The sequence below is a fragment of the Chionomys nivalis genome, chromosome 8 (assembly GCF_950005125.1).
Source record: "Chionomys nivalis chromosome 8, mChiNiv1.1, whole genome shotgun sequence".
Taxonomy (NCBI): Eukaryota; Metazoa; Chordata; class Mammalia; order Rodentia; family Cricetidae; genus Chionomys; species Chionomys nivalis.
In genome coordinates, this window is record NC_080093.1 from 50,335,444 (window position 1) to 50,354,814 (window position 19,371).

The 19,371-nt window shown below is 48.0% G+C and overlaps 1 protein-coding gene across 1 annotated transcript; it reads left to right on the plus strand.

Moving 5' to 3' along the window:
• Positions 1-295: 295 nt before the first annotated feature.
• Positions 296-18,648, plus strand: Bbs1 (Bardet-Biedl syndrome 1). Its single transcript, XM_057779468.1, has 17 exons — positions 296-353; positions 643-719; positions 817-851; positions 2,907-3,179; positions 3,695-3,741; positions 3,835-3,873; positions 3,973-4,045; positions 5,634-5,765; positions 7,177-7,283; positions 8,794-8,914; positions 9,046-9,204; positions 11,305-11,374; positions 12,111-12,269; positions 13,981-14,114; positions 15,368-15,502; positions 16,116-16,202; positions 16,449-18,648. The coding sequence occupies exons 1-17, from the start codon at positions 307-309 to the stop codon at positions 16,533-16,535; spliced, it is 1,782 nt and encodes a 593-aa protein (XP_057635451.1). The 5' UTR covers positions 296-306; the 3' UTR covers positions 16,536-18,648.
• Positions 18,649-19,371: the final 723 nt, after the last annotated feature.

The window sequence follows — 19,371 nt, forward strand, 5'->3', positions numbered from 1 at the left end:
AGTCAGAACATGACCCTTTTCAATTGGATTAACCATAAAAATTGAGGCAGTTCATTTTGTTGGTCTTAACCCCCAACAAGGGCTCCTCTCCAGGCCTCAAAGCCAAGGACCCTGTTATTGATGCAGAAACCATAAATCAAAATAATACTGCAAGGGAAAATGCCGTCAAGGAAACCGGCGTTTATCTTGTTTGGTTCCAGCCGGGACAATTTCATCCCGGAACGTTTGTTTCTGTGCTTTCGGGTGTCCGGGTATTATTGAGCGTGCGCTACGGCGGAGGTGGTTGCCACGGCGACGCCCGGAAAGATGGCTGCGACGCCTTCTTCGGATTCCGACAGCGGGAGAACTGAGAGGTGAAGTCCCGGGTCCTTCCGCCTTCCTTTTCCTCAGATGAGTAAACGGTGCCTTGGTGCCGGGTCCTGGGCTCTTGCTTTCGGAAAGCGCTGGAAGTGCTGGAAGGGGCCGTTTAGAAGTCAGAGAAAGTTGAAGGCCAAGAGTGTCCGTGACTGGCTGATGCTCCAGGCGCCAACTGATCCCATATTCCCCTTTCTCCGTGCTCTCAGTCTCAAGCATCACCTTACTCAGCTTTCTTCTTTTCCCATGGGACTTACTTTCCAACTGTGCTCTCCTTTTCCATCGCAGCAACGAAGCCAATTCGAAATGGCTGGACGCGCACTACGACCCCATGGCCAACATCCACACCTTCTCCTCCTGCCTGGGTGAGTCTCCAGACCTAGGAATGTCTAGGAGGGTGGGAGGATCAGGTAATGGTGAAGGCTTTGGGATTCTCATGCACAACCCGCTTGTGTTTTCCAGCCCTGGCAGATTTGCACGGCGACGGGGAGTACAAGGTAGGCGATCAGAAAGCTGAGTGGGGAAAACTCAGAAGTGAGATTTGCAGAGGCTCAACATACTCAGGAACCCACTAGTACTGGAAAGACACATTTAGTTGGACTTCTTTCTTTTCATGATTTATTTATTTTTATTTTATGTGCATTTGTGGTTTTCTTGCATGTATGTGTGAGGGTGTCAGATCCCCTGGAACTGGAGTTACAGACAGTTGTGAGCTGCCATATTGGGTACTGGGGATTGATCCACGGTCCTCTGAAAGGGCAGTCAGTCCTCTTAACTGTTGAGCCATCTCCCCAAGCCCGGAATTTCTTTTTAATTTAGAAAGTGAGCATTAATTTTATAACCTGATCTATAGAAATAAAGCAGAAAGCAAAGTGTTGTAGACTTATGATGCCAAGACATATAATTCTCTGAAAATTAATTTGGGGGCCTGGAGTGGTGGTACATGCCTTTAATCACAGCATTTGGACAATAGAGACAGTTGGATCTCTGTGAATTTGAGACTGGCCTGACAAGTTTGAGGCCAGCCAGAACTACCTAGTGAGACCCTGCCTGGATAAGCAAAACAAAGTAAAACAAACAAACAAAAACCCAATCCCCATCCGAAAACAAAAATAGCAAGAAAGTTAATTTTGAGATTTTTATTTATTTATTTAGGTGTGGCGGTCGGGTTACAACTTCTGAGAGTCGGTTCTCTCCCATGTAGGTTCCAGTGATTGAACTTAGGTCATCAGGTAGGGTGACAAGCACCTTTGCCACTGCAGGCCCCAATTCTTGTTTTTTGGGTTTTTTTTTTAAAGATTTATTTATTTATTATGTATACAATGTTCTTCTTGCATGTATCCCTGCAGACAGACGTTGGCACCAGATCTTATTATAGATGGCTGTGAGCCACCATGTGGTTGCTGGGAATTGAACTCAGGACCTCTGGAAGAACAGTCAATGCTCTTAACCACTGAGCCATCTCTCCAGCTCCTAAAAGATTTATTTATTCTATGTATGAGTGTCCTATCAACTTTATGCCAAACAAGGGCATCAGATGCCACTATAAATGACTGTGAGATACCATCTGGGTGCTGGGAATTGAATCCAGGTTCCCTGGAAGAGCAATTAGTGCTCTTAATCTCTGAGCCATCTCTCCAGCCTCCCAATTTTTATGTCTAATGGTTATTGTTTAATTATTTTAGTTTATTATGCAAAATAATGGACTTAAAAATAAGAAATGATTCACAAAACTGGTTTAGGTTTTTTTGTTGTTTTGTTTTAAGATAGTCTTGGCTGTCTTGGAACTCACTATGTAGATCAAGTTTCACATTGGACTCAAACTCACAGAGATCTATCCATTTGCCTTTGCCTCCCAAGTGCCAGGATTAAAGGCATGGGCCACCATGCCCATTTTCCATGTGTCGTCTTTGAGTAGACAGTATGCTAATAATCTTCCCTACGTTGTCCAGGTTTTAGTATATGTGCTGCTGAGCTGAGTGCACAGCCTCTTAGTTTAGATACTGTGAGCTGAGCTGAGTGCACAGCCTCTTAGTTTAGATACTGTGAGCTGAGCTGAGTGCACAGCCTCTTAGTTTAGATACTGTGAGCTGAGCTGAGTGCACAGCCTCTTAGTTTAGATACTGTGAGCTGAGCTGAGTGCACAGCCTCTTAGTTCAGATACTGTGAGCTGAGCTGGAGCTGAGTGAAACGGGAGCATTTGTGAACTGTGTTCAAAGTCGTGGGTTCAGTCCCCAGCACCACAGTAAAAGAAAAGGAACGAGTGATGAAGGGTAAGCCGCTCATCTCCCACCCCTGAATACTCACCAGGCTCGAATAATTGAAGAGTTCATTTGATCTTCTCCAGGTGTCATGGGGTAGATATTCCAATTTTGCAAGAGAGAAACCTGAGTTCAGAATGGCTAATGAGCTTTCCTAGGGAAATACCTCTTCCAAGCCCACAGCAAAACCTTTGTGAATGTGAGGATGGACTAGGAAGCTCTAACAAAAAGGCTGAGCCTAAGAAGGTCCTTAAAGAAATGACCTCTATGCTGAATGGTCTGTCCCTGCAGCTGGTGGTGGGAGACCTTGGCCCAGGCGGGCAGCAGCCCCGCCTGAAGGTGCTGAAAGGCCCGACAGTGCTGACCGAAAGCCCTCTGCCTGCCCTGCCAGCGTCTGCTGCCACCTTCCTCATGGAGCAGCATGAGCCCAGGACGCCAGCCCTGGCGCTTGCTTCAGGACCGTGTGTCTATGTATATAAGAATCTTAGACCCTACTTCAAGTTCAGCCTACCCCAGTTACCTCCAAACCCTTTGGAACAAGATCTTTGGAACCAAGCCAAAGAGGTAAGTGGCCCAGGAAACGAGAATGCAAAGATAGCAGCTATTGAATAAGGAGGACCAGACTCTCAGAAGAGTGGGCTCACAAGTGACCAATAGCAGGAGGTAGGGCCATAGCCCACCTCTGGCAGCAGCAGTGAGATGTGCTCAGCCCCAAGGAATAGCTCCCAGGGATGCACTGAGCCCGAGAGCCCCTCTGCACTAGCCACATGCCTTTCTACCTGTGGGGGAAGGGAAACTAAAGAAAGGACAGGCTCACTAGAGTCAGTGGGAGGTGGCCCTGGGGAGTAGGGATACCTAGGGGAGACAACCGTAAAGAGGATGATGGGCATAAACATGATCCTGAAACTGGACTCAAATTCAAAAACTGGATTTGGGGTTCGTAGCAGGGAGTTGGAAAAAACTGGGGAGGAAGACCCGCCCTTGTCCCGAGGTATAGCCGTAGTGAGCTGGCTGAGGACATGGCTGAGGACATAGCTGCTAGAGCTCATAGGCTCTCCCTTCTTTCCATGCTAACACAGGACCGGATCGACCCCTTAACCCTAAAGGAGATGCTGGAGGGCATCCGGTGAGAGCCCACTTCCTCGCTTTCCATGCCTTCATCCCAAAACTCCCCTGTGAACCTTCACTAAAACTGCCATTTTGGCCACTCTCATTGCAGGGAAAATGCAGAGGTGCCTTTGTCTGTACAGTCACTCAGGTAGGAGTAGTGTGGAGGCGGGGCAAAGGGGGTGTCTGTGGCCTGGCCCCAGGGGCAGCCAGGACATGGCATGCAGGTGCTAGTTCTACATGTGTGCAGGTTTCTGCAGCTGGAGCTGAGTGAAATGGAGGCATTTGTGAACCAGCACAAGTCCAAGGTTATCAAGCGGCAGGTAATGCCCTTTCTCTTTTTATTGCCCTATAAAAGTGCTTACATTCTTAAAATTGTGTATGCTAGTGTGTGGAGGTGTGCGGAGGCCAGAGGAGGACCTTAAGTGCTGTCCCCTGGGATACCATCCGTCTCCTTGGATACAAGGTTGCTCTTGGCATAGAGCTCACCAATTAGTCCGCATCAGCCAGCCAGGAAGCCCCAGGGAAGTCCCTGCCTCCCCTGCACTGGTATTACAGGAACATGTCACCATGCCTGGCATCTCTTGCATGGCTTCTGAGAGTCAAACTCAGCTCCTCCTTACCAGGCAAGCATTTTCTGTATCCCCGGAACTATATCCCCAACTCCAAACACTCTCTTCGAGAGAGAGTGCAACATGAGCAGTTCTAACACAGCCAGGCCAGTGGCACTCGGCAGTTTTCCCTCCAGCCGTACTCCAGGTCGAGGGTCTCAGCAGGTGCCGTCTATATCTGTAGTTAACAGGGACGGGGCTATGAACAGCTGGGACATAATATTAATTATCAAACATTTTCTTAAAGGTGAAGGTAGCTACATTTTGTTGCAGAATATTTAGAAAACAGAAGTATAAAGATGATTGTGCTATCTAGAGACACCCACTTACCGTTTCTGTACATTTTCTTCACACTGTGCTTTTCTCGCCGCTTCTCTTGAGCAGCACTTTGAGCAGCACCTTATTTCGAGCCTTAAGCAGCCATCAAGAACTCTAATTTTAGTAGCTCACTAATCGTTTAATTGGTTATTTGTGATGTCTTTCATTTGTTTGCTTTGGTTGCTGTTTTGTTTTGTTTTGAGGCAGGATTTCCCTGTGTAGTCCTGGCTATTCTGGAACTCTCTCTGTAGATCAGGTTGGTCTCAGATTCACAGAGATTGCCTGCCTCTACCTCCTGAGCGCTGGAATTAAAGGCGTGCGCCACCATGGCCAGCCTGGATCTTCTTTTAAAACATGTATTTGTTGTTTAGAGAGCTTTGTTTTATTTTTGAGATGAGGACTTGCTAGGTAGTTCTAGCTGGCCTGGAACTGGGTAACTGGATTTGTAAGCCAAGCTCACCTTGAACATGCAGCAATCCTCTTGCCTCCACTTCCTCAGTGCTGGAAAATTACAGGTATGAGCCACATACTGTGCTCTCAAATATGTGGCCATGTTGGTTTTGACTATATGAATAGCTGATAAGTAGTTTAGACAATACTCGTTAAGAATTTAGGTTTTTAGGGGCTGGAGAGATGGCTCAACAGTTAAGAACACTGGGCCTCCTTTCCAATAGGAATCTGTAAAAAAAAAAAAAAAAAAAAAAAAAAAACTAGGTGTTCTTCCAGAGGTCCTGAGTTCAATTCCCAGCAACCACATGGAGGTTCACAGCCATATGTAATGAGATCTGGTGCCCTCTTCTGGCCTGCAGGGACATATGCAGGCAGAACATTGTATACTTAATAAAAAGAATTTAAGTTTGTTGCAAAAACACTTTTGACATTAACATTCAGACACGCCTCATGCTTGCTCCTCCTCTTTTGCCCTCTTCCTTCATGCCTCTGACTCTGGGGTGCCTGGGGACATGGTGGAGTCCTTCTGCAGACAGTCATAACCACCATGACGACCCTGAAGAAGAACCTGGCGGACGAAGATGCAGTGTCCTGTCTGGTGCTGGGCACTGAGAACAAGGAGCTCTTAGTACTTGACCCTGAGGCCTTCACCATTTTGACCAAGGTCAGTATCAAGTCTGTCCCTGGCTATGTACAAGGTCCTGGCTGCATTCTTGTTCTCTCAGTTGTGGTGGTGCCCATTCACTGACGGAAGCTGAGAGCATGTAGTTAGGCACAAAGAAAAAGATAGATATCCCAAGAGCTCACCACCACTAGGTCGAGTGTGAAAGCTTCAGCATGGATCCTTCTAAATGTCCTCACATGTGGCATCGTTATCTGACTTGAGTCAAACATAATTTTATCCAGAGGTATATTTTTGTTCTAGTTTCATTATTGCTGCTGTGATAGAATACCCCGACAAAGAGCATCGCGGGAAGAAAGGATTTGAATTACAGCTCCAGGTTACAGGCTTCCCTTCAGGGAAGCCAAGCAGCTGCTCACCTCACGTCCACAATCTAGAGCAGAGAGAAAGGAATGCACCCGTGTTGTTTGCTTGCTCTGCTTAATCTTCAGCTGGCTTTCTTCACTCAAACAGTTCAGAGCCCGGACACTGAATTGGTACACATTCAAGGGGTGCCTTGCCACCTCAGTTAACAGTCAAGACAATTGCCCACTTGCCAACCTGAGCTAGGTACCTCTCAACTGAACCTCCCCACACAAGTGGATCCAGGCTTTGCTAAGTTGATGTTAAGTGCAAACAACACAGCAGCCTTAGATAAGCAGGCTTGTGTACAGCATCCAACAGTTCATTCTTTTCACGGTACTGCATGATGTCAGTGACCTCCTGTGTCTACAAAACCACATCAACCTTTTTGTTTCATTTTTGCCTTTTTTTTTTTTTTTTTTTTTGCAGTGTAGCTCAGGGTAGCCTTGAACTTGTGATCCTGCCTCCATCTTCCAAGTGTTGGTATTATGGTATATATCACCACTCCCAGCTTTCTATCAGCCCTTTTTTTAAAAAATATTTATTATGTATACAATATTCTGTCTGTGTGTATGCTGCAGGCCAGAAGAGGGCACCAGATCCCATTACAGATGGTTGTGAGCCACCATGTGGTTGCTGGGAATTGAACTCAGGACCTTTGGAAGAGGAGACAATGCTCTTAACCTCTGAGCCATCTCTCCAGCCCCCCATCAGCCCTTTTAAAGGCCCCACATAGCCATTCTCTATGTAAATACATATATAGATGTATTTATGTTGCCACTTGATTTTGGTGTCCACTTAAATGTTTTTCACTATTATTAATGCTGCTACAGTGGTCTTCCATGTTCAAACAAAGTAGGCCAACTTTATATGTCACTTAAATAGTTTCTGATACTTTCCTGGAGGTGGCAGAGTTTAGCCAGATGGTATAGCTGTGCAGGAATGGGAAGTGAATGACCAATGGGAAGTGAATGGAGCGATTAGGATTTTAATCAAGAATTAGCAGTTTCTTCCAACTATGGTCAGTATGTTTTGAGCCTTTTCTCTGCAGATGAGCCTGCCCAGTGTCCCTGTCTTCCTGGAGGTTTCCGGCCAGTTTGATGTGGAGTTCCGGCTGTCTGCTGCCTGCCGAAATGGAAGCGTCTATATCCTGAGAAGGTAGCCACAGAGAGACCTGGTGGTTTCAGAGACTTGCAAGATGAACAGGAGGTTTGGGGGCTGAATTTTGGGATTGAAAAGATATGAAAATCCATAAAGGAGGTTGAATTGGTGAGAGTAAAAGTCGGGGGAGGAGGCTGGCAAAGTGAGAGCCTGGCACGATGGTTGTCATCCATGTCAGAGGTGGAGGGGACAGATGCAGTCTCTTGTGTTTGTTAGATTGTTTTATAATGTATGTGACACATGCATCAGTTTGATATTCCAAATAGCCTTTTTTAAAAAATATTTATTTATTATGTATACAATATTCTGTCTGTAGGCCAGAAGAGGGCACCAGACCTCATTACAGATGGCTGTGAGCCACCATGTGGTTGCCGGGAATTGAACTCAGGACCTTTGGAAGAGCAGGCAATGCTCTTAACCACTGAGCCATCTCTCCAGCCCCTAGACAGCCTTTTAATTCAAGACACTGATTGCGCATCTACTCAGCATTCAGCACTGTACAGGGTGTGGGGATATACTGAGTGGGATGCTGTAAACAGCTCCTGCCTTCCTGGGGAAGACAAAGATTAAAGATATTGCAAGTTAGATGAGTGGTTTGTAGGAGCAATGGAGGCTGAGTGGGAAGAAAAACATCACCTGTGTGGTGGCTTGAAGGGGTGTGCACCTGTGATCCTAACATGTAGACGGCTAAGAAGGGAGATTTCCTGGATCCCAGGAAATCTGCATCAACCCTGGCCAAAGAAAGAGCCCAGAAACCAGTGGAGACTCACAGTCACTGGCTGGCCAGAAGAAAAGTGGGCCACGGCCTGTGTTGAAAAGCATTGCCCAGTAGGGTGATTTCTGGGAAAGGAAATTACATCTGTAAATACATATATGGAGTAATTTACCTTGCCACTTGGTCTTTGTGTCCACTTAAATGGTTTTCATTATTATTAAGCTGCTACAGTGGTCTTCCATGTTCAAAGTAGACCAACTTTGTCACTTAAATAGTTCTGATACTTTCTAGTGGCGACAGAGTTTAGCCAGATGGTATAGACTTAAAGCTGTGCAGGAATTTAAGCTGTGACCAATGGGAAGTGAATGAAGAGATTAGAATTTTATAGGATTTTCATCAGGAATTTACAATTTCTTCTGGAAAAGGAGAACTGAGGTGGAGAGACAGGAAAACTGAGGGGACATCAACAGTAAGTGTGCCGCCTTTAGCGATGAGCAGTGAACTTCCCGGGTCCAATAGCACTCGACCACTTTAAGGTAAACGCACCACAACTCTGACATCCCAGCTGTGACGCTTGTCACCATTGTGAGGGCAGGAAGGGACAGGGTAGGAAAACAGCTGGTGTTATCCAGGGACACACATCTCCAAAGTGGTAGATGGAGAAATAATCCCATCACCTACTCAGGACCAGGGCTGCTTTCAGGTTAATCTGGGGGTGCTTAGGAGGGATGGGTCAGCCTGGGAGATAGAGGCAAAGCTTCTCTAGGCAGCGATTGTGTGTTTATTCCACAGAGACTCCAAACACCCCAAATACTGCATCGAGTTGAGTGCCCAGCCTGTGGGGCTGGTCCGGGTACACAAGACCCTGGTGGTGGGCAGCACCCAGGAGAGCCTGCATGGCTTCACCCACAAGGTGTGGTCTCTGGCAAGTCCCTCCCCCTCCACACCATCTGCCCTGTAAGCCCTACCCTGCTGCTCCAGCTGCCCTTTCTTTCCACTTGAGGCCCTGAGCTCCCTACAGACATACTGGCTATTTCTTGCTAGGGTAAGAAGCTGTGGACAGTGCAGATGCCTGCAGCTATCCTGACCATGAATCTCCTGGAGCAGCGTTCCCGGGGCCTGCAAGCTGTCATGGCTGCTTTGGCCAATGGGGAAGTCCGCATTTACCGTGACAAGGCCCTGCTCAATGTCATCCGTGCCCCTGTAAGCATACCTCCAGCATTGCCACTGGCTCCTCCTTACCCCAGCCTCCCCCTGCTTTTATAATCTATTTCATCTTTGACAGTTTCATACATGTATGTAATTGATCTCATTCACCCACATTCCCCATTTAACTCCCTAACTCCCTCTGATACCCTTTCTCACAACAGGTCTCTTCTGCTTTCATGGTTTTTTGTTTTTTTTAATAACTCATTGAATTAATGAGGACTGTTGGCATGTGTGTGGGGTGAGTGTATTTACTGAATTATGACTGACTTACTGGTGGCTTACACCCCTGAAGAAAAATGATTCCCCTGCCTCCAGCAGCCATTGACTACCAGTAGCTCCTTAGCTTGGGTGGGGGCCTCATCAGCCCCCTCCCCATCCATCTAGCCTTCCTTCTTCACTGCCTCTCCTGACCCCATAGGGACAAGTCTCAGAAATAATGGTTGAACCTATCATGATATGGACAGTTGCCACATGAGGTATGACAAATCGGTTTTCCAAGTGGATGAATGGCAGAGAAACATTCTAGAGATCAGGAACAGCATGTACAAAGGCTGAGGGGAATAAAAGCTCTTTTTTTTTTTTTTTTTTTTTTTTTTTTTTGAGATGGTCTCATTGTGTAGCACTAGCTGCCCTGGGCCTCACTTTATGGACTAAGTTGGCCTCTTACTCACAGGGATCTGCCTGCCTTTGCCTCCTGAGTGCTGGCATTAAAAGCCTATGCCACTATGCCCTGCTCTTTATTATTATTATTAAAATATAATTACATAATTGTCCCTTTCCCTCCAACCCATCCTCCTTGCTCCCTCTAAAAATTGTGTCCTTTTTCTTGAGTTGTTAATTGTTTTACACACACACATACACACACACTCTTACAATCTGATCAATCCATTTTAGTATGTATATGATTTCAGGGCTGACTGCTTGGTATTGAATAACCAATTGGGATTTTTTTTTATTAAGTTAATTTTGTGTGTATGGCTGTTTGCCTGCATGCATGTCTGTGCACCACGAGTGCACAGTCCCACAGAGGCCAGAAGAAGACGTAGGATCCTCTGGATCTGGAGTTACAGGCCACCATGTGGACACTGCAAATCAAACCTGGGTCCTCTGATAAAGCAGCCAGTGCTTTTAACTGCTGATCCATTTCACCAGTTCTAGGGTGCTTTAGATAGATAGATAGATAGATAGATAGATAGATAGATAGATAGATAGATAGATAGATAGATGATAGATATTTTTTAGGTATATGTGCATGTGCGCATGTGTCAGGGTGAGCATTTGGAAACCAGAGGACAAGTTTCAGAGATGAGCACTCCTGCCTTTGTGGGCTCTGGGGATTGAACTCAGGTTGCCAGACTTGCACAGTAAGAGCTCTTACCCTCTGTACCATCTCACCAGCCCCACATGAACATCCCTTTTGTTTGTTTGTTTGTTTGTTTGTTTGTTTTCAAGACAGGGTTTCTCTGTAGTGTTAGAGCCTGTCCTGGAACTAGCTCTTGTAGACCAGGCTGGCCTTGAACTCACAGAGATCCGCCTGCCTCTGTCTCCTGAGTGCTGGGATTAAAGGCCACCACTGCCCAACACCACATGAACATTCTTAATGCCAAAATCTAAGTGGTTTTATGATCACTACATAAAATCTGAAAGCAGTGTTTGGACCTGATAGTACCGGGAGGGTAGGAGGTTAGGAGAATAAAGAGGATAAAACTGGGTACAATAGATTGGAGTCTGATGTGGAAGACTTTAAATATCCTGCCCAAAAGAGCAAAAGCCATTGGAAGTTTGTAATTTTGAAAAGCAGTAGAGGCCACCAAGGACACAGTGGAGACAGAGAGAGACACAGACTAGGTGGCCCAAGAGACTGATTAGAAGGCCACCCCAAAAGAGGGCTAAGGGTGTTTAGTGTGGAACTTCAGCAGGGCCAGTGAGGTTGGAAGGGAGATGAATAACCCAAGAAATAGTTTCAAGGCAACACTGCCATAGCTTTTCTTCACATCTTACCCATTTTCACTTCCATCTGGGCTCTCCCCTCCAGCCCATCTTGCTTTGCTTCTCAAGGTATTTTCCCAGGTAAAATCTGGTTTGTCCACATAGGATGCAGTAACCAGCCTTTGCTTTGGCCGATATGGTCGAGAGGACAACACTCTCATCATGACTACTCGAGGTGAGGACTCAGACCTGGGAAGGGTGGGGCATGCCTGCAGCGAAGAGAATGAGACTGGGGTGGGGGGAAGGGTGAAAAGACGGCAGGTGGAAATCCTGCAGACATGTCCTGTGTAACGTGCATCAGCTCATCAGCAGTTGGATTTTTCTGCATAGATGTTAATCCTGGTCAAGCTGCTGCCTTTCCACTTAGCCAGCACCCTCAGCACCCACCATAGTATCACAGTACTTTATAAACAGCTGCTATCTGAATGAGTGAATTAGCGATAGGAGACTGTTGGAAGCCGCGTGTGCTGTCCCACACACTAATAGCAGCACTTGGGAAGGTGGAGCAAGTGGTCGAGGTCATGTTTTTTTTTTTTTTTTTTTTTTTTTTTTTTTTTTTTTTTTGGGTTTTTCGAGACAGGGTTTCTCTGTGGTTTTGGAGCCTGTCCTGGAACTAGCTCTTGTAGACCAGGCTGGTCTCGAACTCACAGAGATCCGCCTGCCTCTGCCTCCCGAGTGCTGGGATTAAAGGCGTGCGCCACCACCGCCCGGCTCAAGGTCATGTTTTGACACGGAGTTCGAGGCTTTCCTAAGCCACATGGGTCCCTTCTTCAGGAGAAAAGACAGACTTGAGATACTCCATTCCATCTAGAAAGTGAGTCTCGTCAGGAAGACCTGAGTGTAATTGTTTTGGGAAGAATGAGAATGTGGGGTAGGACAGGAGAATGAATGTTTCTTTGCCCACTTTTCAGGTGGTGGCCTGATCATTAAGATCCTGAAGCGTACAGCAGTGTTCGGAGAGGGGACAGGTGAGGTGGGCCCACCACTAGCACAGACTACAAAACTCAACGTGCCCCGGAAGACCCGGCTATATGTGGATCAGACCCTGCGAGAGCGGGAAGCTGGCACTGGTAAGACTCAGGAAAGAACACAGAGAATCCCACTGGGTGCCTAGAACATGAGAGAAACCTTAGCCAACAGGGAAGGTCAGAGTATAGCCATCAAGTAGCAAACTAACCCTCAAGGCAGAGGGTGCTGGTGGTGAGAGTCAGGGGCGCTTAGCATCCAGAGCCAGCAGTTACTTCCAGATGCAGGAATTCTCAAGAGAAAAGGAGAATTTTGCCAGGATTCTTGTTTTTCTGCTCACCCGCTCATTCATTACCTGTGATGATACCAGGCATGCTGTGCGTCTTGAACTGGGCCATCCCCTAGCTTGGAAACTCAGTCCATCCGGCCAACTTGATGTTGTGTGCTAGATGCTTTCTTCCAGGGGCTGCTGGAGCACAAGCAAGGGAGTGACAAATAGTGCTGGGCATGATGGTGGCACCAGGGGGTGGGGGGCAGAGAGGGCGGATCTCTATGAGACTGAGGTCAGAAGAGTTACATAGTAAGACCTTGTCTCAAAACCAAACCAAACAAAACCCAGCAAAACATGTAAATGAAACAATGGATAAAGTGTCAAAAAATTCAGTAGGGAGTTAAGTTCTATCAGGTGACCAGATTTAAACTCTTAAAATCTCATAATCTTGGGCTGGAGAAATAGCTCAGCAGTGAAGGGCACTGGCTACTCTTTCTTAGGACCCAAGTTTGATTCCCAGCACCCACCTGGCAGCTCATAATCATCTTAAGGCCTTTTCAGTGGGTCTGATGCCCTCTTCTGGCCTCTACAGGTGCTTGCACTCATGTGCACATACCCACATGTAGGCACACACAGAGACACATTAAAAATAGATAGATATTGAAAATCCCAAGATTTTTTTATATGTACCAATAATGTCTGACTGGCAAATATGACAGAAAAAGGTCATAGCAAAGAGATCCCTGGAAATAAACACAATGAGAAAATGTACAGAGTCTAGTAAAGAAAACTGTAAAACTATCTTCATGATGGATGTGGTGGCACACCCATATAATCCCAGTACTTGGGAGGTGGAAGGTGGGTATCAAGTTCGTGGTCAACCTTGGTTACATAGTGAGACCCTGACTAAAAACCAGCACCAAGGCAGTTAGAATGGGGCTGTGGCTGTAGAGGGGGATTTGAAGAAGGGTCATTTGCACCTGGCAAACGGTTAGGGGTAAGAGATGAACCAAGGGGACTTGGGGACAGTGTCCAGTGGGTAGGCAGGTATAGCAAGTGAGTCAGGGTAAGGCTGGTTTCTGTTATGTTGAACATGGTGTGGATGGGATCTCAGGTGGAGATGACCAAAGCTGAGGCAGCCTGGGCCCCCATGAGCTGCTGGGGACACATCACACAACAGTGTCTACACATTGGACCTTGGCATGTGGATATGGGAGCAAGTCTGAAGCCTTAAGGAGCTGGAAACTGATGTTCTTTGGGGCGGCCAGATTCAGAGCAGGCCCTGTATTATCCAGAGAACAAGATGGTGGGTGAGAAGACCAAGGTCAAGACCAGCCTTGGGGGCTGGACAGAAGGAGCCTGGGGTAGGGAAGGTGATTAGGAGGAAATAGGGTATGGGCCACAGCATCCAGTGTGGCACTCCCTACCCCTGTTTTCCCAGCTTCTGCAGGCCTTACCCCGCCCGCCTTCTCTGTTCTTCAGGTACTCTGAACAAGAGTGCTGTCCCCTCCACTGCTTCATTCGGCCTTTGTGTTCCCCTGCAGTCATGCACCGAACCTTCCAGACAGACCTCTACCTGCTGCGCCTGCGGGCTGCCAGAGCCTATGTACAGGCCCTAGAGTCCAGCCTGAGCCCCATGTCAACCACATCTCGGGAGCCACTCAAACTGCACGCTGTGGTAAGCACCCAGGTGTAGGGACATTAGGGATGGGGTGGGTGGGATCCTCCTGCTGTGCAGGTGAGTGCCCAGGTGTAGGGACATTAGGGATGGGGTGAGTGGGATCCTCCTGCTGTGCAGGTAAGCACCCAGAGCCAATGCCAAGCCACCTAACCCTGTGCTCCCTTCTCACCTCTCCACAGATCTAGAGACTGAGGCCCTATCCTCCTGAGAGGACTGTTCTTACCTCCTGGACTGCTCCTTAGGAGGGCTGTTCAGTCTTCTATACTGTCCTCTCTGTGGTTGGCTACTGAGGGGTACATACTCCCCTGTACTATGCTGTACCTCAAACAAACTCCTGAGCTGGAGTGGGATATGAGCACAGAGTAGTTACAATGGGAGGAAGACTTGTGTTGGCATGGGCAGCCTAAGGGAATAGGACTGCCTGGTGCAGGAAGGGGCACCATGGCCTGACCCCAGGTGACCAGGGCATGTACACAGACACTCACATACAGACACATATACATACACATGCAGACATAGACACACACTTACAGACACACACATACAGACATAGACACAGAGAGAGACACACACGTATAAACACACACAGATACACAAATACAGATGTGCACACAAGACAATTCAGACATACACATGCATACACAAGCAATCTCAAGGCCCATAGGGCCCCAGTCACTTCTCAGGGAGCCTGGGTTGTCAGAGCCTCCCAAATTCTACTTGCTCCTTTCCTTTTCTTCTTCCCTGTTTCCCCAAGACAGGGTTTCTCTGTGTAGCCCTGGGTGTCCTGGAACTCACTCTGTAGACCAGGCTGGCCTCAAATTCAGAGATCTGCCTGCCTCTGCTTCCCAAGTGCTGAGATAAAGGCATGCACCGCCATGCCAGCTTCAGTTGTTTCCTTTCTGAAAAGAGTGGCTAGATACAGAAGAAGAAAGGGTTACAGAGCCCCTGAGAATGGAGCATTGAGCCTCCGGGATGAGCCTAGAAGGCCGTCAGGCCCTGAGGTCACTGATGGCACAGCTGCAGTGCCCAGCTAACTTTACTTCAACTCCCTAGCCTCCATCAAGAGCTTCCCTGATCTGTGCTTTTGCCATCCTGTACACCTCTGGGCTTCTGTGCCCTTTAAGAAGCAGGTGGATAGAATTGAAAAATGCTGACTTGACGGCATTGATGGGGAAGCAGCAGGCAAGGAGTGGTATTCAGTGTGCACAGCCAATAGGTCCTAAGGGCCTCTCCATCTCTTCTTTCCACAGGTTCAAGGCCTGGGCCCCACCTTTAAGCTCACACTTCACCTACAGAATACCTCAACAGCTCGGCCAGTACTGGGGCTGCAGGTCTGCTTCTTGTACAACGAGGCACTCTATTCCCTGCCCCGGGCCTTCTTCAAGGTACTGGGTCTCCACGTTGACATGGGCTCCAACAGTCAGGACTGGGACTGATGAGGTGCCCTTAGTCGTTAGGTTGAGATAAGGAAGTGGCCAGCAGACCGACCCAAGCCAGAGACCAGACTCAGCTCCTGCCTCTACTGCGTTTTTCCCAGCCAAAGAGACTCCAGGTAGCCACACAGAGGGGATGGAAAACAGCAGAGCGAGGGCCGCCTCTGCCCTCCCCCATGCTGTTGAGGGTAGGGAGCTCCAGAACTCTGCTGCTTCCAGCTGCTCCTGCTGGAGAACAGGAGCTACTCTGCCCTTTCTACAGGAGCAGAGGCTCAGGTTTCTCCCAGGCCCCAAGGCATCCTTAAGTTGGGAAAAGCAATAATAACCAAGACTCTTGAATAGGGAGGAATTAACTCTGGCCTTGGTAGCTGTCGAGAGGTCTAGGATTCACCACAGACACATGGACCTGCCATGCACTTCCCCTCCCTTCCCCTTGTTCCCTGGCTCTGGCCAGGCATGCCTGCCCAGGCTAAAGCCGAGTGGGGAGGCACAAACGCTGTGAAGGCTGCCAAACACTGGGTATATGGGCTTTGAGGACGAGTTTATTTTTGTCTCCCAAACATAGGTTCCTATGTTGGTGCCAGGACTCAGTTACCCACTGGAGACCTTTGTGGAGAGTCTCAGTAGCAAGGGCATCTCAGACATGATCAAGGTAGGTTGCCCTTTGGTGTTTCAGAGGCAAGTGGGATCCTGGGGAAGACAGTAGGATGAGGGTGGGCAGGACTCTGGGGCTCTGGGCTCCATGGGATATGTCAGCACAGCAGAGGCTCCCAGCCTTCCCATCCTTCTGACAGACAGGCTGGTAGCCTGTCTTTTGAGCTAGCACAGACAGAAGATTTCGTGTTAGCAAAGGAGAGAGGTCAAGGTGTGTGCCCCCTCCACCATGTCTTCTCTGTAGGTGCTGGTGCTCCGGGAAGGACAGAGTGCGCCCCTGCTGAGTGCCCACATCAACATGCCTGTGAGTGAGGGGCTGGCAGCTGCCTGAGCCCTGGGCCAACACTCAAGCCTTCATAGAAAGGAGCCAGCCAGATCCAGTGACTTCCAGTGTCCCCAGGCCACACCCCCACACAGCGGGGTACTGAGGCATCAGCTTCCGGTTCCTCCCTGCTCCCCACTTTTGCCTCTGGGCCTGATCCACAAGACAGGGAGTGCTCAGAATCAGCTCCTCCTCCCTCAGAACCCTCCTGAGCACTGTCCCACAATTCTGCTGCCTACCACCCTCCCCAGCTCTTTAAAGAAATCTCCCCAGGTCCCAGGAAGAGAACTGAGGTGATCAAAGTGAGCAGAGGCCCAGTCCTTCCTTCCTTCCACTCATCTGTTTCAGACCAAGAACACAATTGCTCAAGGTGATGATTGGCCTGGGAATTTGGCTGAGACTGAGCCCCTGCTGCCCTTTAAGGTTTCTGCCAGTTTAGCTCGCAGGCACTTGTACTAAGCATTCCTCGTGAATGAGGGGCTCTACTTTTCTACCGTGCCGCTTAGGAGCACAGTGCTCTGTCCACAATCTGAGACTAGCCACAAAGATTGCCAGAGGAGGGGTGCAAGAGGTAGAGGGGATCCATGTGAGGAGCTGGAGGTCCCAGCCACAGCCAGAGCTCCCACACAGCAGCTGCTCCTGACCTGAATGCTCCAGTCAAGTCCAGAGACATCGTTCCTGAAATGGAATACCAAGCTAGATAGCAGAGTTAGGGCTGGCGGCTTGAGGAGGACTATTTCTGGGACCCGGGAAGTGACCCAAGAAGCAGATGCCGACCAGTACCTGTGAGGATACACTTAGCCCAAATGGTCCAGAGGGTGGAATGTTTTCTGTGCCGTGGCAAAAATATGCATGAGGTTCCTGGAAAAGGTACACATTAGGGGTCTGGAACAAAGCAGAAGACTAAGTGAAGGTGTATTTAGATGCCAGCGGTCCCTGGCCTCCTCAAAGACCATTCTGAACAACTTGAGACTCAGGGGCCCTGCTCCATGGAGACCAACATTTTCTCCTGTCTGACCAGGTTGAGCCTGGTGTGTGGCACATGGCTCAGGCCTGCCTCCTCAGGCTTCTTCCTCTCTCCAGTAAAAGAAGTTTAACTGGATTAATTCCGAACAGCTCTAACATCATCAGAGCTTGGCAGCTCCTAGGGAGGAAGGGAAGAAATGTTCCAAAAAGGCGATACCGAACTGCATGACTTTTGCCCACAGGACCAATGGCTCCAATATGACCAGTACTGCCCAGTGACAGCATCTGAGTCCACTTGGGGCCCAGGATGACACTGCCCACCTTGACCCTTCCAGAGTAGGTTGGAAGTTAGGCTAAGAGACAATGGGCCTAGACCATCCTCCTTCCCATATTGCCCATCCCCTACAGACTGCCTGAGCAGACAGCAAAGGGTTTCTTCCTGCATCAACCAGCGGAGGCACAGCTGGAATGAGCAGAAGGTCAAACTGGAGATGGAGAGATGGGGGGGGGGGGTGTTGCTGTCAGTCAGAAATCCCAGCCCAACCTACAGAACTTACCAGGGATGGAAGGTCTGCTCAAGAAGGTGACGGGCCCCTTGTCACAGGTATTGAGTGGGGCTGTGCTGTCACAGGGCCAGGCTGTGTATTGGGTCATGTGACATTCCAGTCCCTTTTACCCCAGTCAAGCTGTGAAGTCAGAACCAAAATATTTGATGTGGACTCTCCATAGCTATTCATGATGATAGGGAAAGACCCTACCTTGTAGCACTGTCATACCGTGCATTGGTAGGAAATGTGTGGACAGAAAGGAACATGAGCATAAACAGTGCGGAATGCCCACTACACAGGGGTGAGAGCGCTAGGAAATTGGGAACATTAAGGATGAGAAGAATCTGTATCTTTTTTCATAATACTGAATTTGAAGCACACACCCATGCAGTGATATGGAATAGACTTTAAAATAAAATAAATGCCCTTTCCCCGTTCCTTCCACAGGACCATCCTGTGCAGCAGCCATTTTTGTCAAGTTGTTTTGTTTTTGAGACAGGGTTTCTCTGTGTAACAGCCCTGACTGTCCTGGAACTAGTCTGTAGACCAGGCTGGCCTAGAACTCACAGATCCATCCAAGTGTTGGGATTAAAGGCGTCACCATCATCGCCTGGCTTCATTGTTTTTTATTTAGAAAAAGTTTTTTTCATTTTACATACCAACCCCAGATCCCTCTCCCTCCCCTTCTCCCGCCCCTAATTCTCCCTTCCCATTCCCCATTTTATTAACTATTTAAAAAATACATATATACTTTTATTTAAAAAGATTTTAATTATGTGTGTGGGTTATGTCTGTGAGTACAGGTGCCCGAGGATGCCAGAAGATGTTTTGGATCCCCAGGAACTGGAGTACCAGGTAGTTGAGAGCTACCAAGTGTGGGTGCTGGCAGCTGAACCTGGGTCCTTAACCACTGAGCCATTTCTCCAGCCCCGACATTATCTTTTGATTTTTGTAATAGATGAGGCTTTAGTGTTCAAGACCCTGCTCTCCATGTTTTAGGTCATCTTTACTTCCTGTTGACATTGCTGTGTATACTGATAACATGAAAGTCTTAGTAAAGCTGAGAATTAACTAAATAACCACTTTTGAACTTTTACATGCTTTCATAGAATTGGTATCTACTTTGTTTTTGTTGCTTAGTTTTTTAAATATACCATTGAAAATCTCCCATCCAACCTCAGTTCTTTTCTCAGGACACTTCCTTCAGACCTTGCTTCTGTGTAGACTCCTATAAGAGAGTTCCCTTTTCCCTTATCCAGGGCTAGATCCCCTGATTCCTGGGCTCCATGTCTTCTTTGTTATTCTGCCCTTATTTCTGCCCTTATTTGGTA

Excerpts from the sequence above, each read along its gene's own strand:
- Bbs1 (XM_057779468.1), top strand. The coding sequence starts at position 307 with ATGGCTGCGACGCCTTCTTCGGATTCCGACAGCGGGAGAACTGAGAG. Across the intron at positions 852-2,906 it reads ACGGCGACGGGGAGTACAAG|CTGGTGGTGGGAGACCTTGG; the intron begins GTAGGCGATCAG and ends CTGTCCCTGCAG. Across the intron at positions 7,284-8,793 it reads AGCGTCTATATCCTGAGAAG|AGACTCCAAACACCCCAAAT; the intron begins GTAGCCACAGAG and ends TTTATTCCACAG.